Here is a 21,752-nt window from a genome sequence, read left to right as displayed (position 1 = left end):
CCCCGAGCAGCTGGTTCGCTGTTTCGTTACATAACCCAAGACTCGCTTCTGAAGGGCTGGTCCAGGTTTATTAACGCAGAGGCTGGAGATGTGACAATCTGGGGGACAAGGGACAGCGGACCGTACGCTGGACTCAGGGTCAAGACGCTTAAAACCCTGGCAGCACCCCGTGGTCCCACGCGGGTGACAGGCACCCAGGCCGCACGCTCCCGCTGGCTTTAAGGGGTCAATTCTACCATGAGGCGGAGTCGGCACACGGCTCGTGGGGTTCAAGCCCGAGGAATGGGGTCTGCTGGCTGGCGACGTGGAGGGCCTCGCAGACTCGTGCTGTCAGTGGGGTCATGACCGAAACGGGGACACGCGGCCTGTAAAGCCGCGGCAGGGCAACGCAGACTCTCGTTCCTGACTGAGTCCTGCCCTGGGGACCTGCGGGAACCAGGGCCGCCCCAGACCAGCAGAGCGAGGGTGGTGGGAGGCAGCACTGGACCTCGGGAGGTGCCAGCCCCGATCCAACCGGTGGTGGCAAGTCAGCTGAAGGTGGCTTCTCCCGCCTGGACAGACGGACATCTCCCCTGGACACGGCAAGGCTCAGCCGGCGAACACGAGGCCTGGGTTCGGCCCCTGGGGGCCCTGGTGCCCGGCCGGTCTGGGCGGGCCCCTCAGGAAGACCTCCTCGCACCCACGCGGCAGGACAGGCAACACGGCAAAGCCTCCACGGGACCGGCCGGACTGAGCAACGTGGCCCCGAGACGGCAGGTCGGGCCCAGGGAGCTCAGTCCTCGCCTGCTGTGGACGAGCTGGGCAATGGGCAGTGCTCCGGGGGAGCCTCGAGCTTGACGGCGGCCGCCAGGGCCCCGCGCTGGCGCTGCACCTGCCGCTGCCTGACGAACACGGAGCGCAGCGCGCACAGCTGCCCCACCTCCTGCGCCGTGAAGCAGGGCTGCCCCTCGGCAAAGCGGACCACGGCGTCGAAGGCCGCGGCCGCCTGCTCCCAGGCCGCCTCGTCGCCCTCCTCCGCGGGCCCCGCGCTCCCGGGCAGGCCGCCGCCGCCGCCGCCGCCGTGGTAGGAGGCGGCGCCTCCCCCGGGCCCGGGGAGGCGCGCCAAGGGCTGCCCGGGAGGCTTCGTGCTGAGGCGCTCGGGCTCCTCCTCTGAGGACGAGCCTTCAGCGAGCGCGGCCTCGGGCCACAGCTTCCTCCAGGCCCGGCTGAAGACGGCGCCCGGCACGGCGTTCCAGGCGCAGGCCACGCTGAGCACCGCGTCGGTCACGCTGTAGCGCGAGTGGAAGGCCTGCAGCGGGCCGGGCGGGTTGACGAAGTTCCTCATGAAGTCCCTCCGAATGCCCTGGTCCAGCGGCTGGAGGAGGGGGGCGACGCTGGCGGGCAGCAGGACGGTGAACACGTTCTCGGACACCAGCTCGGACTCGCGCGGGTGCGCCCGGGAGCCGTCCAGCAGGAGGATGGCCTTGCTGCCCTCGGGCAGAGCCAGGGCGCGGAAGCGCTCCTTCACGGCGGGAACGAAGATGTGGCGGAACCAGTCGGAGAAGATCTCCTTGTCCACCCAGGCGCTGCCCTGCGCCCGGTACGCGGCCGGCAGGGGCTGGACGCCCTTGGCAGCCCGGGGGCCGCCGCGCTTCCCCACCACCAAGGGCTTGATCCGGTGGGAGCCCGTGGCGTTGGCGCACAGGAGGACCGTCAGCCTGTCCTTGCCCTGCCTGAGGCCAGGCCCCGTGCCGCCCTCCGCGCCGGGCCCCGGAAGGCAGCGCCAGAAGAGGCCGGCCTCGTCGGCGCTGTAGACCTGCTCCGGGGACAGGCCGTGCTCGGCGGCGAGGCTGCGGAAGAACCCGCGGAACTGCTCGGCTGCCTGGTGGTCGGCCGCCTGCTTCTCGGAGGACGCGTCCAGCTTCTTGATACCGTGCCTGGCCTTAAACCGCCAGAGCCACCCACCAGAAAACACGCAGGGCTCGGTGAGCTGCATCTGCTCGTAGAAGTCCTTGGCCTTCTCGATGAGCATGGGGCCCGAGACGGGCACGCCCTCGGCGCGCTTCACCAGGAACCACTCGTAGAGCACGCGGTCCAGGTGCTCGAGCTTGGGCGTGTGCAGCGTGCGCCGCTGCGCCAGCGCCTTGTCCGAGTCGGAGCTGGCGAAGAAGCGCAGCAGCTGGGCCTTGTGGGCGCGGATGTCGTAGAGCGTGGACATGCCCACGTTGTACTCCTGCATGAGCGCCCTGCGGCTCTCGCCCTTCTCCAGGCGCCGGCAGACGTCCATCTTCTCCTTCAGGGTCAGCACCACGCGCTTGCGCTTCTCCCCGGGGCTCCTCCCGGCAGCCTGCTTCGCGGCCATGGGGGGGCCTGGCCCGGCTGAGGGCGCTGGCGCCTCGGCGGGGGCTGGTCCCCGCCTCGCCCTGCCCCTGCCCACCCCCGTCCTGCGGACGTGCGGCCGCCACGAGCCGAGGGCCCTCCTGCCCTCCCTGCGGCTCCTCCAGGCTCCAGGCCTTCTCTGCGCGACGGGACCAGCGGGCCCTCGGCCCTCCCCCGCGGCTGGAACGTCCGGCCTCTCTGCAGGGACGGTGGCAGCCCCTCCCCTCAAGCTCAAACCGGAAAGTCGAGAGGCCCCGGGAGCTGGTCGTCGGCTAAGCGAGGTCTCCCCGCCTGAGCCATCAGGCCTCTCTCGCACCCGTGGTACCCGAGGAGCTGGAAAGCAGAAAGGGGAGAAAGAAAAACGTTACAGAGCATGCGCCTGGGCCACTGGGAGCGGGTCCCCGGTGCTTCAGACACACGGGGAGGGGGGGAGCTGGCAAAGCGACACAGAGACATGAACCTGTGAGCTGGCCGGCAGGCAATGCGGAGAAGAGGCAGGCGCTGGGGGACGTCCCAGCCTCCACAAGTGACCTCTGAGTCCCTTGCCACGGCTCCAAATTCCAAGTGGCTATCTCAGGACAGCCTGGCCTCCCAGGAGAACACCAAGGGCAAGGCCACTGAACGAAGCCAGGAAGTCGCAAGTGCTGGGTGACCGCAGAGCCACCTCCCACCGTTCTTGCTCGAACTGCTCACCGGGCCACCTGCCCTAACCACCTGCACAAACCCCCGGCTCCCTCCAGAGCGGCCGGGCAGGGGATGGAGGTGCTGCACTCCCCCTAGACTTCCAGGGCTGAGGAGCCCGCCAACCTCTGCTGAAACAAGGCCCCTCAAACCCTCTCCAACAGCAGGCCCCAAGGTGCTTCCAGAAAAACAGGTCTGGGAGGAACTGCCAGTCTCTCAACAACTGGTCCCCACAGCCACATGCTCAGAGGCTGAGACGCCTCTGGTCACACACAGTCACCAGGGAGCATGCAAACAACGCACACACAGGACACAGCGAAGAGCCAGGCCAGAGCGGGGCCTCCGAGGAAGCCTTCGTCTAGGAGGCTCTATGAATGAGTTCTTCACCCTGGAGACAAAAGCCTGAGAACTGTCTTCCGGCGCCCGGGGCCAGCAGCAGTAAAGTCCGCGTTCACGCCGACCTTGCTGAGAGCTGCTAGGAGAGCATGAAGGACAGGGCCCGCAGCAGAGCCCGGGTCTGAGCGTCTCTCATCAGCGCCGGTCCTCCATCCTCACGGAGATCTGAGGAGCCCGGTCCCCTCCGGCTGACAAGCCCACCCCTCTGGGACGGTTTCCCCAAGCTTTCCCCAGCCTTGCAGGACTCCGCGTGGCCGCGCCACACTCCACCCAGCAAAATGCTAACATCCTCCAGCCCAAACTGGCCCCGGCTGGTCTGCTCCTGCAGTGAGGCTTGTCCTCTCCCTCCCGGCCAGCTTATCCCCTCCCTGAGGAGGGGCTGATGGTCCCGGAGGCAGCCTACCGCGCCCACCACCGCACCCACGGCGGAGAGGCAGGCGCGCTCACAGACGCACTGCTGGCAGGGACTCCCTGCCGCACCTCCCTCCGAAGCCCTTACACCGCGGCTGGCACTGGCGAGGCAGCGCTGGCGAGGCGGCAGGACTACTCACACGTGGGACACTAACAGGGAGCCCTTGAGGCCACTGCTTGACAGAAGCGAACATCCGTATTCTAGGCCTGTCAGCAGCCAGCTCGAGGCCCGTCTTCTCCCTCTTCTGACTCAGTCTCCGGGTCTGCAAAGTGGGGATGCTGGTCCTTCAGGGACCGCTTTTCATCCTATCTACTGGGTGACGATGCAACGGTGCACTGCCGGGCCCTGTGGGGAGCAGGGGGGCACTAAAGGTCGAATCCCTCCTTCAGAAGACTTTTAATACCTGAATGCAAAAGCCAGGAGGAAATATAGGGACACCCCCCCCCCCGGTCACTTGTGACGGACTGAGTGTAACCACAACAGGAGGAGGAGGAGGGGCCAGAAAAAACACCAGAAGGAGCCTCAGCACCAGAAACCAGCTTGCTGTGGACGCTTCTCCCGCCTGACCAGTGCAGCCTAATACAAGGGAGCTGAACACATGCCCGCCCCCTGGTAAGCCTAGACCCTCCTTTAAAAATGAAATTCAGGTATTTCTTCTGAAACAACTTCTTAAACCAAAAGATAACATAACACAGCAAGAAAAATTCAGGCGCTTATCACCAATACCACCTGTGCCCGAGGGGGAGGGCAGAAGGGGGCAGTTGGGGCAGGAGAGAAGAGGGGGGCGGGGGGGGGACCCTTCTGCCCCTTCCTGCAAGCGAGGAATTGCAAGTCTTTGGAAAAGAGCCTGAGGAATTGAGGGGGGCAGGGGGGCGGCTGAGAAATCACCTTTCTTTGGGAGCAGCCAGTAGCGTGTAGCGGGTGGGGCGGGGGTTGAGGGGGGGGGCGTCGATCAATACTTGAAGAAGCAAGTATCCTGGCCCGAAAAAGAGCTGGACTAAGTCTCGAGGGGCAAGAGGGATCGGTGAGGGTGTGGAAACATGGGGGTGCGCCCCGAGAATGTCCTGGAGGGAAGGCAGTTAGCTACCCAGGCAAACCCCCTCCCTCGCGGGCGCAGGTGCGGGGCCCCCGGAGCGAGGGCAGCCCGAAGCTGGAAGAAGCCTCAGGTTAGGGGAAAGGCTTGTTTCGAGAGCGTTCCTCTGCCAGAGACACGTCTGGGGCAGAAGGGCAAAAACCAATGAGAAAAGAAAGCAGCGAAGCCTCAGGCCGGCGCCTTCCGGGGGGGATGGCAGCTCCGAGGCCGGTCCTTCCTCGGGCGGAAGCCACCGCCAGGTTCGAAGGGGGGCTGTGAGGGACCAGCTCGTTTCGGGGCCCCCGGGGACGCTCCAGCACCAGCAGCTCGAACCCGGGCCTCGGTCGCGCGCGCAGCGGCCTCGGGGGCGCTGCGGGCCGAGCAAGGCCGCCCCCACCCCCCAGGTCCGCACCCCACTCACCGGCGGCCCCGCTCCGCCGCCGCTGGCCGGAAGTGCGCCGCCCCGCCCCCGTCGGTCCGCGCCGCTCCGCCTCCCCCGGCCACTTCCGGGACGCTCTAGGCCGCCCGGAGGACTCGGCGTCTCGGTGGCTCCCGGGCCCGCGGCGTCCAGGGGCTGCGGATCGGGGATGGGTCCAGCGCCGGGCCGAAGGAGCGGGGCCTCTTGTCCTGGGCGAGGGTGGCACGAGGGCAGCGTCGGCTCGGCGCTCCTGATGGGAGAAGGCGGAGCGCAACGGCTCGCGCTCTGTTCCTCTGGGGCCGCAGCATCCACACCTGCGTAGATGCCTTGGAGGGTAAGGCTTGAAACTTCTGAGCTGAAGAGGCTTGGGTGAGACTCAGACTTGAGTGATGCTGTAATGAGTTGAGACTCTTGGAGGCTTGGGATGGGCTGAGGGTATTTTGCTTGTGGGCCAATCTGAATCTTTAGAGACTGGAGGAGGCCTGTAATGGGCTGAGAAGGGCCCCCTCCCCCAGCCAAGGGCGTCCAGGCCCGAGTCCCCAGGACCCGTGACTGGGTCACCTCACGTGGCAACAGAGACTTCGCAGATGCAATTAAGTTACAGTTCTTGGGAGGGGTGAGGGTTCTGTTTATCAGGATGGGCTCAGGGTCCTCAGAGGAGGAAGGGGCACAGAAGCGGGAGAAGGATGTGATGATGGAGGCGGAGGGAGATGTGACGGCTGACACAGGGTGGAGTGTGGGCCTTGAAGATGGAGGAAGGGGCCCAGAGCCAAGGGATGCAGGACCTCTGGGAGCTGGAAGAGGCAAGGAGCCATGCAGAAAGGAACCGGCTCTGCTGACATCTTCATTAAAATACATCAGACGCAGAGTCCCCGTCGAGGCGCAGTGGGTAACGTAATCCGACTAGGAACCGTGAGGTTGTGGGTGCAATCCCTGGCCTTGCTCAGTGGGTTAAGGATCCTGCGTTGCTGTGGCTGTCATGTAGGATGGCACCTGTAGCTCCGATTCTCCTCCTAGCCTGGGAACCTCCGTATGCCGAGGGTGTGGCCCTAGAAAATACAAAAAAAACAAAACAAAACAACAACAACAAAACCCATTATTTAAAAAAATAAAATAAAATAAAATACATCAGGCTCCATCAGACTCATGTCAGACTGCTGACCTCCAGAACTATGAGATAATAAATGCGCGTTGCTTTAAGCCAAGTTTACAGTCCTTTACAGCAGCAACGGGGAACTGAGATAGATTTCACTAGTTCCCTCCCCTTCGGTTCACTTTCTGCCCTGGGCTCCCAGGACGCTCCCTGGTCCTCCTTCCTCAGCCTCCCCTGCCGATTCCCAGCCTGCCAGCTTCACACATGAGCTCTTGTCTCTATCCACACCCACTCCTGGGATCACCTCCAGCCTCATGGCTCTGCAAACCAGCCAAGTCAGGCAGCTCGCAAATTCATGTCTCCTGCCAGGACCTCGACCGCAAACTCTAGACGCCCAAGCCCTACCCAGCGTTCCCACAAAGGCTTCTAACAGGCCCCTCGAGCCCAGCATTTCTAAATCTCAGCTCACGCCCCTCCTGCCTAGCCTGTCTCCTTCTCCGCGCTCACCACTGTAGGGATGGGAACGCCACCGCGCCCTCTCTTTGTGACACTCTGCTGCCACCTCGTGGGTACGGGATCATAGGCATCCCCCAGAACCTGCCAGGGGCTCCCCTAGATGCTCCCACCATCATGCTCGGACCTGAGGGCCTTGACTCAAGGACTGAGTCCCCTCTGGCAGAGAGGAGGGACCAGGGAGGGAGGAGGGAAGGGAGAACATCCCCGGGGTCTCATGAAGCCTGGCACTTCCCCCGCCCCCAAATGCTGCCCCAACGCACAGGCTCAGGCCCCCAGACCGCAACTGACCAATCACAGGAAAGTGTCTCCCAGCGTGAAAGGGGTTCCCGGCTGTGGTTTTGCAACTAGCATCCCATCTTCCTTTTAAAAAATTGCTCTAGGAGTTCCCGTGGTGGCTCAGTGGTAATGAGCCTGACTCGTAACCATGAGGATGCAAGTTCGATCCCTGGCTGCCCTCGGCGGGTTAAGGATCCGGCGTTGCCATGAGCCGTGGTGTAGGTCGCAGACGTGGCTCAGATCTGGCGTTGCTGTGGCCGCAGCATAGGCCGGCAGCTGTAGCTCCAATTCGACCCCAAGCCTGGGAACTTACACGTGCCTGGAGTGCAGCCCTCAAAAGACCAAAAAGCAAAAAATTCTTCCGCATAAAATAGTGGGTTATCCAAAAATGATGTCCATTCAAGCGTGGGTGGGGCCGTGCGGCAGCCCCAGCAAGCCACTGTGCTCTGTAACCCTGTGAGGCGGGGTCTGCTGCTGCCCACCCGGCCTCCCCAGGGCCACCCCCGCCCCCGCTGGTCCTCCTGCGCCGGCTTCCCCTTCTGGGGAGATCAGGGAAACTCCCGAGCTATGCGAACAGGCAGGATCTCCAGGGAACGCCACCGGTGGGGGCCACGAAGGAACAGGAGAGTCTGGAGTCCCAGGGGTGGCCACAGGGCGGAGGGAAGGAAGGGGCTACGGGTGAGTCACAGCTCAGCCACACCCTCAGCCTGGCCGCCCAGCGGAGAGACTGCAGGGGCTGCCCTCTGTGTCAGGCCTTCCCGTAAAGCAGGGCCGCCAAAGGGCCCCGGCTCAGTGGGCTCAGGGGCTGTGCCAGTGTGTGCCCAAAGCATGAACGGCAGGGGACGGGGCTCAGGCTTGATCCCAGTGAGGGCTCCGCTTGGGGCCGAGTCAGATCTCACTGTGATCAGAACTGTCTCTCGGGCGTCCGTATTTGAGCCGTGACCACTGGACCATCTGTCTCAACCTGGGCCGCCACAGCAAAATAGTCAGGTCGCCGTAGACAAGTCATTTTTTCCCACAGCTCTGGGTGCTGGCGGTCTAAGGTCAGGGACCGGCACGGTCGGGTCCCCCAAGGACGGCTTCCCGCTGTGCACACGGCTCCCTCACTGCACCCCCACGTGTGGAGGGAGAGCTGCTGCCCGTCTTACAGGGTCACCAAGTCCCATCATGGGTCCCCAACCTCATGACCTCATCAAACCCCGATGACTTCCCAGAGGCCAGGTCTCTGAGAGCCGCTGGGGGGCAGGGCTTCGCCGTGTGGACGGAGGAGGAGGCGATTCAGAGCACAGCCCCCGGCCCCAGGTTCCCCTCTCCTTCTCACACGCAGGGCACTCTCTTTTCATCCCAGCAACTCCTAACGCCTTAACTCACCAACACCAACGTCAAAAGCCCAGGTCTGGAGTTCCCGTTGTGGCGCAGTGGTTAACGAATCCGACTAGGAACCATGAGGTTTTTGGTTCGATCCCTGGCCTTGCTCAGTGGGTTAACGATCCGGCGTTGCCGTGAGCTGTGGTGTAGGTCGCAGACGCGGCTCGGATCCCGTGTGGCTGTGGCTGTGGTGTAGGCTGGCAGCTACAGCTCCGATTCGACCCCTAGCCTGGGAACCTCCATATGCCATGGGAGCGGCCCAAGAAATGGCAAAAAGACCAAAAAAAAAAAAAAGCCCAGGCCTCATCTCTACCAGACGTGGTTGAGAGTCGAGATAGGAGGTGTTCTGGCAAATTCCTCTGTGACTGTGAATCCATGAAATCAGACAAGCTACGTGCCCCCAGATACAAGTGGGGCCCGCCCGGGACAGACATTCCCATCACAAGGGGACAAATCAGAAGGAAGGGTGGCGGGTCCCACCCCGGCAAAGCAGAGGTCAGGGGCTCTTTAGTCTTGAGACGGGTCCTGCCGGCTTGGTTCCCCCCCCCCCCCCCCCCGCCCACGGCCTGGAGCAGCCTCTTCCCCTGGCTCTGGTCGGTTCGGCCAGACTCAGCCCACGGCCCTGCCAAGGCACCCTGTGCCCTGCACGGTGCTGAGCAGCAGTCTTGCGCTGCACCCCTGGGAGCCAGGAGCACCCCCGGTTAGAACAACGGAAAATGTCTTCGGGCACGGCCACGTATCCCCTGGCACAGAAACACCCCTGTTTGAGACCTACAGACTCCAGGAATCACTTCATATCAAATCAGATCGACAAACATTTAAGCACCTGTCAATATTTAAAGAATGAATGTTCCAGCCTGGTGCTAGGTGCTAAGAGCCCTGAACACAAACAGATAAGATGGGCCCCAGTCCAGGGCACCCCAGCCCTGGTGATGGGGGGCAGACAGACAGCCCCACGTGGAAACAGTGAAATCATAAATGTTTTACTTTCCACGTGAGGCTCTGGAGCCGAGGGGCTGGGGGCTGGGCCTGTTCTGAGAGAAAGTTCCAGGTGGGCGGCAGGCGAGGAAGGGGTGCGGGTGAGGAGCCACCCCCACCCCTGTGTGACCTCAAGCGTGTTCCCCTCGCCTCTGGGCCCCGGGATCCGAGGAACGGAGCCTGGCCTGGTGGGAGGAGTCGGGGGCTGGTGGGGGGACCCCGGCTCTCCAGCCACCCCAGCGCCCCCTGCCCTGTCATCCTGCTCCCGGGCCCGCCCAGCTGGAGCCCCTGGCCCCTGCCTCACTCCTTGGCAACATCCTCCCTGTGTCCGACACACCCTGGACCGGCTTCCAGGGGTAGATCCAGGCGCTGAGGCCGTCCGCAGGGCCTGGTCGGCGTCCTCCCGCGGGGGAGGGACGGTCAGCTCCAGAGCCGCGCTGGGGCCAGCAGGCAGCAGGTGTGGCCTGTGCCCGCCAGCTCCCGGCCAGACCCTCCAGAAGCCCAGGGAGGCTGCTGACAGAGGGAGGGTCAGGTTGAGAGAGAAAACAGGGACTACCCCCTGCCCAGGCACCGAGGAACGAGGGGCAGAGGCGGTTACCAGAGGCTGGCGGGAGCCCGCGTGATGGGAGGGGCTCGTCAGGAAAGGGAGCCCCTGCCACCTCGGCCCAGGCGTCAGGGTGAGGCAGAGAGGTGGCTGACCTCTGAACCTCCCCAGCTCAGGCCCTGGCCGGCGGAAGCCTTTATAGGGTCCTTAGGGCCACAGCCGGGTGGAGAGTGTCCAGCCCAGGGCCGAGCTCTGCTAATTGCCTGCCACACTGATCAAGGCCTGTCACCTCCGTGGCACCTTAAGCCTTTTGGTCTTCGAGCCGAGGTGCCCCTCAGCCTTGGCTCCCAGACCAAAGGGGTGATGGAGTCTGGGGCGCTTGGAGATGGGGGCCTGGGCCTCACCCCGGCCCGGCTGAGACCTGGCCACGGCTGGGAAGTGTGGCCCCTGCCCACGGGCAGGCTCTGCCTTCCAGAAGCAGAAAGAGGACAAAGGGAGAGGAGGGTGTGGCCTGGCGGCTGCTGGACATTTGGAATCTGCCCCACCCCGGCCCTTGTCGCTTAGTGTTGACCGTGGGCAGCCACCTCCCCCGCCCCAGCAGAGCAGTATAAAACCACCCGCGGTCAGCTGCCCGCTGCCTGCCCGTGACCATGAAGCCTGTCCTCCTCGCCCTGTTAGCCGCTGGCTTGGCCCTGCGGCCAGGTGAGACCTCCACCAGCCACGGGATAGGGCCAGGGGAGCGGGCTGGGCTGTGGACCCCTGGGGGGGTGCAGAGAGGCAGAGAGAGAGGAGGAGGGGGCAGCGGCGGGAAGGAGGAGCCCCGCTGCTCTCGGCGCAGCCAGGGCCCTGGGTCTGTTTCTAACTGTCCCTCCAGTGGGGCCAGGCTGGCTGCTGGAGAGGCAGGCAGACAAGGGTGTGCAGAGAGCCTGCGGGGACACAGGGCACAGGGAAGAAGGGCCGTGGAGGGAAGAATGACTGGGTCCTGCTCCCCAGGCCCAGCGCCAGCCTCCAAGGTGGGCGGCGAGGGCAGCGCGGGTCCCTGGGGGAGGGTGCAGCCTGCACTGTTCCCATCTGTACTCGGGCCTGGCTTGGTCTCCCCCAGCCCACCATCCCTGGGTGGCCAGTAAAGCTCTCAGGGCCTCGAGGTCCTCTTCTGGCCCGGAGGCCACTGGGGCTGGCCAGTGTGGGTGGTGCCAGAGCCCAGGGCTGGCCACACAGAGCCTGTTGGCACTGGGATGGCGTGGATCCCAGCTTCGTTGTTGTTTGGCCTGGAGGAGACCCTGCATCATGACAGCTGGGGCCACCCGCCCCGCCCCCCCCCCCAGGACAGAGCAGGTCCAGCCGGGGGCTCATCTACAGGCTCCCAACCCAGGGAGGCAGGGTGGCCCGGGGGCACAGGCAATTCCAGGAAGGATCCTGTCCACCCGCCTTCACCTGCCCGGCGCCCGTCCCTCTGGGGCATCGTGACAGGCCCTTACAAGCAACTGGCTCGGGCGTAGCGCCCTCCCTGGAGGCCCCAGAGGTGCGGAAGCCACCAGACAGAGCTCCTGGCTCCGTGTGACAGACAGATGAGAAAATGAGGTGCTTCCCCCCGCACCCCGCCCCGCTCTATGGGAGGGCAGGCTGGGCAGTCTCTGAGCCCCCTGCCCCCTGCAGGCACCGCCCTGCAGTGCTACTCCTGCGAGGCCGAGGTCAGCAACGAGGACTGCCTGCACGTGCAGAACTGCAGCCGCTCCGAGACGGAGTGCTGGACCGAACGCATCCGTGAGTGGCCCTGCTGCCCCCGCAGGCCTCCCTGCGCCTTGCCCTGCCCCCTGCACCGTCCCCTCAACTCCGTGTCCCTTCCCCGCTTTGGCCGGGACTCAAGAGAGCCTGAGATCAGTCCCTTCAATAGAACTGTTCATCCTTCTGCCCACCCGTCCGCCCGCCTGCTTCCCCCCTGTCCACACAGTACAGTGCTCGTCCTCCCACCCCTTGTGCCCCCACCCATCCTTCATCCATCCAGCCCCCCACCCACACATCCATCCATCCCCCCAGCACCCCCGCATCCACCCCCATCCCTCATCCGTCCCCCAGCCCCGACTCCTTACCCACCCATCCACCCTCCATCCATCACTCCCTCATTCCGTCACTCGTCCATCCATCAGCCCCGGGCTCCCCGTCCGTCACTCGTCCACCCAGCCCTGCATTCATTCAGCCACTGAACGTCTCTGGTGCCAGCAGAGGGTCCGGGGGCCCCAGCCGCGGGCACGTGGAGAAGGCCGGGCCCTGCCCGCACCCTGCTTGTAGTCTCGAGGGCGACCCAGGCTGACTCCAGAGGTGGGGTTAGAGCAGGGACAGGTGGGGGCCGTGGGAGCTGGGGCACGGCCAGCTGGGCGAGTCTCCGGACGCACCCCAGCCCCGAGGGCCCTGCCCCTCCCGCAGGTGCTGTCGGCCTCCTGACCGTCATCAGCAAGGGCTGCAGCGCGCACTGCGAGGAGGGCTCGGAGAACTACTACGTGGGCAAGAGGAACGTCACGTGCTGCTCCACCGACCTGTGCAACGCCAGCGGGGCCCATGCCCTGCAGCCCGCCGCCGCCGGCGCCCTGACGCTGCTCACCGCTCTTGGCGGGCTGCTGCTTGGGGGCCCCCGCCAGCTGTAGGACCCAGGAGGACCCCGCTGTGCCCCTTGCTCACACTCCTGGGCCTGCCTCAGGTCGGCGATGCCCAGCTGCCCTTTCCAGCACTCCCTGGCTGCCAGCCCCCCTGCCCGGCCTTCTGGGCGCTGGTGATGCGGGAACGCCCCGCAGACCCCTGGGCCCTGGGTGGCAGCTGTCTCCACTGTTCAGTACTCCAACCCACCCCTTAACCCTCGCTCAGGCACCTCTTCCTCCAGGAAGCCCTTCCTGCCCACCCTCTCCACCGTTGAGCTGCGCGGGCTCCCCCGCACCCGGCATGGAGCACCTCTCAGGAGCGCCCCCAAAAGCCAGAGGTGAACCCCTCTGAGCAGAATTGGGGCCACAGGGGTATGAGGCCCTGGGAGCCCCAAGCGATGAACATGGGAGGGGAGACCATTTTCTCATGTCCGGGGGTCCCGGGGTAGCAGCCCCATCACACAGCAGGTCCTCAATAAAGGCCCACGAGCCTGGCTGCAGACACAGCCTCTGGCCTTGCGTGTCCCCCAGGCTGAAGTCAGCGCTGGGCTCCAGGGCTGGGTGGGGTCGGCACCTGCGCCCACGTCTGTGGCTGTGGCCGTGTGGCCACGTGGGGGGATCTACGGCCTGGGCGGGAGCAAATGGCCGACCCCTGGAAGGGAGGGCCTCATCTCTGGGCCCCCTGGCTCCTGCTGTGTGGCCTCGCACATGTTGCCCAACCTCTCTGAGCCTCGATGCTCACTGGGACCCCTCTCTGCCATAAGGACTGACCCAGAGACTTCAAGGCGTGGAGGCGTTTCTGGGCGGGAGGGGCTCAGACCCTTGGGTGGCTGTTTCAGTCTCTTAAGGGCTGCACACCTGCAGTCAAACTATAAAAGGGTCTCCCCAGGGTCGGGCTGGCTTCCCTGACCCTGACGGGACAGCCCTTCCCCTCGCAAGGGTGCCCCCTTCACACCGTGTGTCCGGGGCGGACCCCAGGGGTCGAGGCCCTGCTCCCGGCCCAGGACGGCCCTCCCGCCCCTGCCAGACACTGGGTGGTGGTGGGTGAGGCAGGACTGGAACCTGGTGGGGGGGAGGGTCGTGAAGCCCAGGCCAGGGGCCCAGCAAGCCCCACACACCCCTGTGTCCAGGGTGGTGACCCCGGGAAGACGGAGTCCCCGTACCAGCACCCGAGCCCCACCCCTGCCCCAGTGCCGACTGCTCCTCACCCACCACCTCTGGCCTGGCCGCCCTGCTCCTGGACCAGGACGGGCCACGGCCTGAACATCACGTGACCTCAGGGCCCGGCCCAGACGGCACCCAGAGAAGAGCCCCAGTGGGGGCGCAATGGGTTTAGTCTCCTCCAGAGTCATCTGGGGAACTAGGCACCACTGGCTTCCTGCCCCTGGGCTGTGGGAGAGTCACCCTCGGCTCGGGCCACCACCCCCTTTTTATAGACCTGAGGTTCAGGTCCACCTTGGGCCGGCACTGAGGACAACGGGCCTGCACCCTCAGCACCCAGCTTCTGCCCCTTCACGGCAACGTGGTGGTGACTGAGGTGTGCTCGGGCTGGGCCAGAAGAGCCCGCAGAGCTGCTGCCACCAGGATCTGAGCCCATCTCGGGGCGCTGCTGGGACCTGGGGCAGATCTTGGGTGTGGCAGGGATGGTACCGGTGCCGACCACTCTCCGGCCGCTCCACCTGCTCCTCTTTGCTCTGGAGCCTTGACCCCAAGCAGTGGCCACTAGAACTTAGGCTGTAGGCCTGCCTCTGGTGGGAATGCCTGGCACTGCCCAGACACTAGAGTCCTTGAGGTGCCAAGGGGACCGGGAGTGCCCCTCCACTGCTCCTGCACCCTCCGTGGTTCCGAGGGCTTGGATACTGCAAGCCAGAGCCAAGGGAGGGCACTCCCGCCAGACCCCAGGAAACGCCAGTGACCCACTGCAAGATGTGTATCCATCGTGTGGGACCGAAGCAGGCGGGCGGTGGGGCAGAGATGGCGTGGTCCCTGCTGCATCTGCGCCTTCTGAGCACCCTCTGTGCACCGGGTATCTGCTGGCCCTGGGGTTGGGCAAACAGCAAGGCAGACCAGGCACCGACCTCCTGACTGCAAGCTCCACGGGCGACGGCGCTGCCCGGCTATGGCTGGCATCTGTGTCAAAGCACAGAGAGACCGGGGCCCGGGGGTCCAGCCAGTCCGGGGTCAGGGGAGGAGAAGATGGGCGGAGAGGGCCCCTGGCGGAGGGAACATCATGTGCGGTGTGAACACGTGCTGGGCAGAAGCAGCTCAGAAGGAAGCTCAGGCGTGGGTGTGAGGAGGCTGCAGGCAGCGGCCGTGGAAGGTCCCAGCTGGTTCCCCATTTCCCAACCTGCACTGACACCTGCAGAACCAGGCCCCTGCCCTGGGGGACAGGACAAGGCGGGTGACGAGAAGGCTGTGTTCTCAGAGCAGCAGCCGCGGGGGGGCTCCAAGGATGCGTCATTACATCATTCTTTTTTTCTTTTTCTTCTTAGGGCCGCACCCACGGCATATGGAGGTTCCCAGGCTAGGGGTCCAACTGGAGCTGCAGCTGCCGGCCTGCGCCAGAGCCACAGCCACGCCAGATCTGAGTGGCAACGCTGGATCTTTAACCCACTGAGCAGGGCCAGGAGAGAACCCACATCCTCACGGATGCTAGTTGGGTTTGTTACCGCCGGGCCACAGCGGGAACTCCCAGGACACGCCACTTTTTTCATCGTGCCGAAGGGATGGGGTAGGATAGTTTCACAGGTAGTTGGAGGAGGCCCAGCCGGGGACCACAGACGGAGCGGGAAATCCAGGGAGCTTTGGGAGAGCACTGTCAGAAAGCCAGCAGGACGAAGCAGCCTTGCTTAACTCTAAAACCGTACATCACAGCACAAGACACGCCTCAGTCCATTAAGTGAAACATAAAATCAGGCCTGCGTTCAAGTTCAGCAAGATAAAGATCCTTAGGGCCTGGGACAGGAACTGAAGGGAAAGGAGACCTTCCAAAGCAGGAGACGCTCCTTGTACAGAAACCTGAGATGATTCAACAGATTTCAGCATCTGTTACCACCCTCCCGCTGACTCGAATAGGTCCCCTGCCGGGCCTCTTTCGCCCTCATAGGGTCAAATACTCCCTCACCGGATACGAAGGAGGAGCCAGTGATGGAAGCCGACATCGACTCAAAGAACGGGGACGGGGACGAGGCAGTCTCCCCCTCCACTTCCTTGGGTTATAAAAATGCAGTGTGCCCCATCCCGGAGGCAGAGCCTCCGCGCCCGCCCGCCTGCATCTCTCACAGGCGTCCCATCTTAATAAATCTGTTTCTTGCCTATCACTTTGTCTCGCGCTGAAGTCCTTCTGGGCTGAGACACAAAGAACCTGAGCCTAAGTCCAGACGCCAGGTGAGCGATTCTAATTAGAAAACCATGGGTTCACGTCCCGATCTGGGTTTAGGCTGGGTTTGAGTCAGAGGTGTTTCCGTTGCACTGAAAAGCTAGCCCACCCCGGGACAGACAGCTCAGAGACGAGCCGGGGCAGGGAGACCACTTCTGAGACAAGTGTGAGCCGTGTGCGGGAAGGGCCTTCTTACTGCTAGAACTTCCTAGGGCTGGACCTGTCCCGATAAGGAGGGAGCCACTGGACCTGTCCTGATAGGGAGTGAGCTCCCTGTCCCTGGGAGTGTCTAATCAGATCCAGGGACCCAGGAAAACCAGAAGCAAAGCCAGAAACGCAGAAAACTCAGCCTCTGCCTGACAGTGACCGAGCTGCGGGAGGCCGCCCCAGGAGCTCCTTCTTCCAGGGGGCCTTCAGGAACCCCGCCACCCAAGCCCAGGCCAGGTGTGGACTGGACTAAAGCCCAGCTGCCTCAGTCCAGCTGCTGCCAGTCCGTTCGCAGAGCCCAGACGGCAGCAATCCCTGGGGAGCGCTTTAAACCCACCCATCGGGGGACTCCAGTACAGACCTAAGGAGGCAGCCTCCAGGGTCACTGGCAAAACGCTGCTGTAGGGGAGCCCTGGGGGCCAGCAGAGAGAGTGGGCCTGGCTATCTCTGGGCCTCCCGCAGAAGAGGAACTGGGCTTGGAGTCCCCAGTGCCTAAGGCCAGACAGCTCTGAGTCCATTGCTGAGTCATCTACACTCACTAGCGCCGCCCTCTCCGTCTAAAGGGGCAAAGGGCATGGAAATGAACTTGGGGTTACCAGGACCTTCAGGAGGGAAGGGGAGAATGTGGGCAGAGGGTTAATGAGGTTACAGACGGAGACTGACAAAGGGTATTGGGGCCAGACGGTGATGCTCCCTGAATCCACCGCTTACGGAGCTGTCCCCCTGCAGAAGCAGGGAGCCCCCGGAGGTTCTGGAGCAGAGAAGGGGCGGGGTCCGGTAGCCTCCAAGCAGCGTGGCTGGGGACCGGGCTGTGTCCGTTTCTCCTGCAAATCCCAGCGCCTGGGCCAGGGAAACGCTACAGACTTTGCCCATCGGAGGCGTAATCTCCGGGGCCAGTCTCAGTCTTCAATTGCCAGCGAAAGGCGCGAGGGACTGGATCTCCTGGCGAAGGGGCGACACTGCCCCAGACCCGGGACGCTCCCGCACCTGCGGCGCGGGACGTGGCCGCCAGATGCCGCTGTGCCGCCCGCGGCGCTCCGCCCTGTACCCCGCCCACTCCGGGGAAAGCTAGGCGGTGCCGGCGGCGAGGGATGGAACGGACCACTGAGAGCGGGGACGGGGGAGGACGGGCGGGGCTCCAGCTTGCGGTACCGGCGGCCTCTGGCAGATCCCCCCCTCAGCCGGCTTCCGGATGTGGTTCGCTCCGGCAGCGAGGCGCTCACCGGTTCCCAGGCGGGCCGGCTGGGCGCAGGCACCGGCGTAGCGGGCTTCAGCTCCGCGCTCACAGTCCGCACCAGCGCCGAGGGTTCCGCCGCATTCCGCTGCCTCCACCGCTGCCGCCGCGATGCTGGGGCTACTCGTGGCGGTGCTGGCCCTGTCGCTCGCCTACTTCGCGCTGCTGGATGGCTGGTACCTGGTGCGCGTGCCGTGCGCCGTCCTGCGAGCGCGCCTGCTGCAGCCTCGCGTCCGTGACCTGCTGGCTGAGCAGAGCTATGCGGGCCGCGTGCTGCTCTCGGACTTGGACCTGCTGCTGCACATGAACAACGCGCGCTACCTGCGTGAGGCCGACGTGGCGCGCGCCGCTCATCTGGCCCGCTGTGGCGTGCTCGGAGCGCTGCGCGCCCTCGGGGCGCGCGCCGTGCTGGCCGCGTCGTGTGCGCGCTACCGCCGCTCTCTGCGCCTGCTCGAGCCGTTCGAGGTGCGCACCCGCTTGCTGGGCTGGGACGACCGCGCTTTCTACCTGGAGGCGCGTTTCATCAGCCTGCGCGATGGCTTCGTGTGCGCGCTGCTGCGCTCCCGCCAGCACGTGCTGGGCACCTCGCCGGAGCGCGTTGTGCAGCACCTGTGCAAGCACAGGGTGAGCGTCCCCCTTCTCCGAGTGCCCTCCTCCCGCTGGACCCCTGGGATCCCTGGCCCCGGCCCGTAACCCTGGGGAAGGCCCGCTGCCTACCCCTCCTTGGGGTGCCCCCGGCCCGCCTCGGAACACTCAGCCCTGTCTTTTGGACCCAGAGCCTTCTTCATTGATGCCATTTTTCTAGGGATCGCTCAGGGTCCCCAATCAACTCTTAACAGTTGGACCCCAAATGTTCCTCTCTTGCCCTCTCTTACTAACCTGGCCCCTCAGGGCTCCGCCCCCCCCCCCCTTTTCCGGAACAGGGAAGCCCAGAGCAGGCATCTCCCAAGGAGTCTAAGTCTGGAGGCTTGGAGGACAGAGCAGCCTTACTGGTCCTTGGTTCTGGATGTAGGATGGAGCGGGGAGGGTGTCCGTGAGAGGAGGTTGCAGGTTGTCAAGGACCCGAGCCCCTGGCTTAGAGCTGAGGTGCTGGGTCCCCACCACCTGGGTTGGAGTGGGGTGAGCCGAGCCCTGCAGAGCCGCAGGCCCTGTGCCTCTCCCAGTTGGAGAGCAGAAGGCTGTGGCATCTACCCGCGGCTTAAGGCCCCTCCCCAGGGCCTGCTTCTCCCGGCACAGGACAGCTGCTTCTGCAGCATGGCAACTGGGCCCTGGGGACGCTGCTGCGGTGATGGTTGTCAGGGCAGCTCCTGAGGCTGGTGGGTTCCTCGGAACGAGCCTGGAGCCTCCCTGCTGGAGCCAGGATCTGCCGGACCCCTAGGTGCCCTTGTGAGGGACAGGCCACTGCTCTCTCTGACCCCTGGACAGGCCCAGAGGAGGGACGCAGCCTCACCTGAGTGGTGGGGGTCAGCCCTTCCTTTATTTCAGAGGCTCGGGGAGGTGCTGGGAACTGCCTGAGGCTGCACAGCGGCCCCCCCGGCTGTGAGAGCTGCTGCCAGAAGGCGGAGGAGAGGGAGGAAGGCCGTTTTCCTGGCGGGGAGAGCGCCGTGTGGTCAGGTGTGGGCAGATGGGTGAAGTCCCGTGAGAGGCACCCGAGGATGCCCCAGGACGCCCGCCACGGCTGGGAGGACCAGGGCATGGCCAGGAGTAGGCCAGCCTGAGCCCCTGGGTCCGGAGGGTCCTGGGTGCAGCCCTGGGTTTGGCGTGGAAGAGGCTGAGTCCGGCGCCCAGGGGCCTGCACGCTGAAGCCTGGCGTGGGACAGTGTGGCTTTGTGGGGAGAGCTGGGCTGCCGCCAAGGTTGGACCTGGTCACGACAGCTGGGCTGGAAGGAGGGCGCTCCCAGAGCCAGGCTGGGCCCAGCTCTGTCCATGCTTGCTCTGTGGCCCGGTGGGGAGCGCCTCTGCCCACCTCCCGGCTGCTCTGGGGTGGGTGGGCACTTCCTGGGGCTCCCCGCATCCCCGAGAGCCCCCAAAGCCCAGGCGCGAGGCCTCTAACCCCCCAGCTTGGCCCAGCCTCTCAGCTGCCCCCCATCACAAAGCTGAGACCGCATCTGCAGGGAGGGGGGCGGCGTGGCTGCAGGTGGGCTTAGGAACGCGGTGGTCAGGCCCAGACTGACCTAGGAAGTGGACTCCAGCTCCCATGGGTGCCCTGAGAAAGAGAGGGGTTCCCCGAGCAGAGCTGCTCGCCTGCCACCTCTGTGCCTCTGTCCCCTGCCCTGGGTTTGACAGCGCTTACGGCCAGCTGGCCTCGGAGGCTTTGGCCCAGGTTCTGGGGACACGCACAGGGCTCAGGCGCGGCCCTGCGGGGGAGACAGGCCTGGTGGAGGCAGGCGGGTGTCCCGAGAGCTGGGATAGGGCGGCCCCCGGCAGGGGAGGAGGGGGCCCTGGAGCTGGGAATGGCCTGGGCAGAGGCCCAGAGGTGGGAAGACAGCAACCCCGGCTGCCCCCTCCAAGGCAGCGGGTGGCCCGTGGGAGTCTCACCCCCCCTCTCCCCGCACAGGTGGAGCCCCCTGAGCTGCCGGAAGACCTGCAGCACTGGATCGCCTACAATGAGGCCAGCAGTCAGCTGCTCCGGGCCGAGAGTGGGCTCAGTGACGTCGGCAAGGACCAGTGACCACGGTGGCCCACCTGCCCTGCCCAGCAGCCTTGACCTGGGGGCACTTGCCTGCTTCCCTGCTTGCCAGGGGGCAGCGAGTGCGGGATGGGCTGCCCGGGCTGGGCTCTCTCCGAGCTGAAGTGGCCTTGCAACAAGCCCAGCCCAGCTCCTTCACAGCTCAGGACCCTCCCCCCTGGCCCCCTTACTGATGCCCCTCTCTGCCCCACCCCATGCCAAGCAGGGGATGGGGGTAGCACAGGTACCCAGACCAGCTCTGCCCTCAGGGTGGTGATGATGGGCAAACTGGGTGGCCCAGGGCCCTGGTGAGCCAGCTGTGGGGGTTGGGGGGGTGCTGGTGGCGGCCTGCCCTGCAGGTGAAGCCAGGCTTGAGTCGGGAGCAAACGCAGAGCAGGGGACCAGCCCGAGTTACCCTGAGCACCGGAGCTTAAAGCCCAAGCTGCTGTGGGGGTGAGGTCGGAGCTGTCCTGGGGGCAGGGCTGGGGTCTGGGGTCTGATCCAGGCACAGGGAGCCAGGAAGGGTCAGCATTTGTGTGCAGCTCCTCTGGCTGCAGTTGAAGGTGGGTCAGGGCACATCCACTGAAGGGCACTCAGGAGGGGTGGGCCCATGGGCAGGGCCAGGGCAGGGCGGCCCGCATGGGGGGCTCATGGAGGGGGCCAGCTCCCGCAGCTGGGGGTGTCCCGTGGGAGTGGGGTTCTGCCTGGGTGCCACCCATCCGCGCCCCTCAGTGCCCACATGCCCTGCTCTGTGACCTGGGTGGGGGCTGCCCTCTCTGAGCCTGTCGCGGGCTGGCCTTGCCTGGCGTCCTGCTTGCTGCTGATTTTCTTGCTTCTTGCTCTAAGAGCTGCCTCCTTCAAGGGGCTGAGGCTGGGGAGGGGTCTTCTTGGCTTTGCTTGAGCGGCTCTGTCCTGGCAGTTGCTCCTGAGGCTGCCTGATGGGGTCACCCCCCTGCTGGGACAGCGGGGCGAGGCCTCCCAGGGCTGCCTAGTCCTCACCCTGGGGAAAGACAGGGGCTGCAGGCCAAGTGAGGGGCCCAGTCCCTGGAGGCTGGGGACCAAGGCCAGGGCTCTGCTTGTGAGATTGCTGTTTGCCTGTGTGGGCGCGTGTGCATGCGCGTGTGAGCGTGCATGCGTCTGTGTGTGTGTGGGGGGGGGGGGGGTGCCGCCTGCCTGCGCCCTTGCTGCTGCCCCCCACAGCCCGTGGGCAGACCAGAGTAGCTAGGGCCAGGGACTGCCCCCTCGTTGCCCCATCCAGGCTCCCCCTGCCAGCAGGAGCCAGGAGTACAGCTCACCCCTGATTTATCGCTGCCCCCGCGCCGTCGCCTGTGTTACAGCCGCCTTGGGGAAGCTGCAGTGTTTCTGTCTATTTAAAGAAAGCCCAAGATTAAAGGGTCTTTGATGCGAGGGTGTTGGGGAGTCCTGGTTTCTGAAGCCCGGGTTCCCCGGGGCTGTTTTCCAGCGGGTCAGGGGGGATTATTGGGTAAACTTGAGGCCATGCTGGCAGGGCAGGGCTTGT

The 21,752-nt window shown here is 65.0% G+C and overlaps 3 protein-coding genes across 8 annotated transcripts; 2 read left to right on the top strand and 1 right to left on the bottom strand.

The window, feature by feature from the left end:
• Positions 1-49: 49 nt before the first annotated feature.
• JRK (Jrk helix-turn-helix protein) lies at positions 50-5,406 on the bottom strand. Of its 6 annotated transcripts, none has more exons than XM_047783123.1 (3): positions 5,341-5,383; positions 3,987-4,192; positions 50-2,691 (listed from the first exon to the last, which is right to left on the bottom strand). In XM_047783123.1, exon 3 carries the CDS (start codon positions 2,339-2,341, stop codon positions 773-775), a length of 1,569 nt encoding a protein of 522 aa, XP_047639079.1. In that variant the 5' UTR covers positions 2,342-2,691; positions 3,987-4,192; positions 5,341-5,383; the 3' UTR covers positions 50-772. The 6 variants fall into 6 exon arrangements, with proteins under 6 accessions (XP_047639079.1, XP_047639078.1, XP_047639081.1 ...); XM_047783122.1 differs by lacking the exon at positions 5,341-5,383 and adding an exon at positions 4,736-5,334; XM_047783125.1 differs by lacking the exon at positions 5,341-5,383 and adding an exon at positions 4,736-5,334 and having other exon boundaries at positions 4,002-4,192.
• A 5,293-nt stretch (positions 5,407-10,699) lies between these two features.
• PSCA (prostate stem cell antigen) lies at positions 10,700-13,247 on the top strand. Its single transcript, XM_047783128.1, has 3 exons — positions 10,700-10,814; positions 11,769-11,876; positions 12,537-13,247. Exons 1-3 carry the CDS (start codon positions 10,763-10,765, stop codon positions 12,752-12,754), a joined length of 378 nt encoding a protein of 125 aa, XP_047639084.1. The 5' UTR covers positions 10,700-10,762; the 3' UTR covers positions 12,755-13,247.
• Positions 13,248-17,569: 4,322 nt separating this feature from the next.
• Positions 17,570-20,843, top strand: THEM6 (thioesterase superfamily member 6). Its single transcript, XM_047782845.1, has 2 exons — positions 17,570-18,189; positions 20,123-20,843. Exons 1-2 carry the CDS (start codon positions 17,677-17,679, stop codon positions 20,234-20,236), a joined length of 627 nt encoding a protein of 208 aa, XP_047638801.1. The 5' UTR covers positions 17,570-17,676; the 3' UTR covers positions 20,237-20,843.
• The last annotated feature ends 909 nt before the right edge of the window (positions 20,844-21,752 follow it).

This window comes from Phacochoerus africanus, chromosome 6 (genome assembly GCF_016906955.1).
Source record: "Phacochoerus africanus isolate WHEZ1 chromosome 6, ROS_Pafr_v1, whole genome shotgun sequence".
In the NCBI taxonomy this organism is placed as follows: domain Eukaryota; kingdom Metazoa; phylum Chordata; class Mammalia; order Artiodactyla; family Suidae; genus Phacochoerus; species Phacochoerus africanus.
The sequence above is the reverse complement of the archived record's forward strand: the minus strand, read 5'-3'. Positions and strand labels throughout refer to the sequence as shown.

What these genes read in the sequence shown, in the direction of transcription:
- JRK (XM_047783121.1), bottom strand. Translation starts at nt 2,341, where the DNA reads ATGGCCGCGAAGCAGGCTGCCGGGAGGAGCCCCGGGGAGAAGCGCAAG.
- PSCA (XM_047783128.1), top strand. Translation starts at nt 10,763, where the DNA reads ATGAAGCCTGTCCTCCTCGCCCTGTTAGCCGCTGGCTTGGCCCTGCGG. An exon ending in TGGCTTGGCCCTGCGGCCAG is followed by an intron (nt 10,815 to 11,768) that starts GTGAGACCTCCA and finishes TGCCCCCTGCAG; the next exon opens with GCACCGCCCTGCAGTGCTAC. An exon ending in GTGCTGGACCGAACGCATCC is followed by an intron (nt 11,877 to 12,536) that starts GTGAGTGGCCCT and finishes CCCCTCCCGCAG; the next exon opens with GTGCTGTCGGCCTCCTGACC.
- THEM6 (XM_047782845.1), top strand. Translation starts at nt 17,677, where the DNA reads ATGCTGGGGCTACTCGTGGCGGTGCTGGCCCTGTCGCTCGCCTACTTC. An exon ending in AGCACCTGTGCAAGCACAGG is followed by an intron (nt 18,190 to 20,122) that starts GTGAGCGTCCCC and finishes CTCCCCGCACAG; the next exon opens with GTGGAGCCCCCTGAGCTGCC.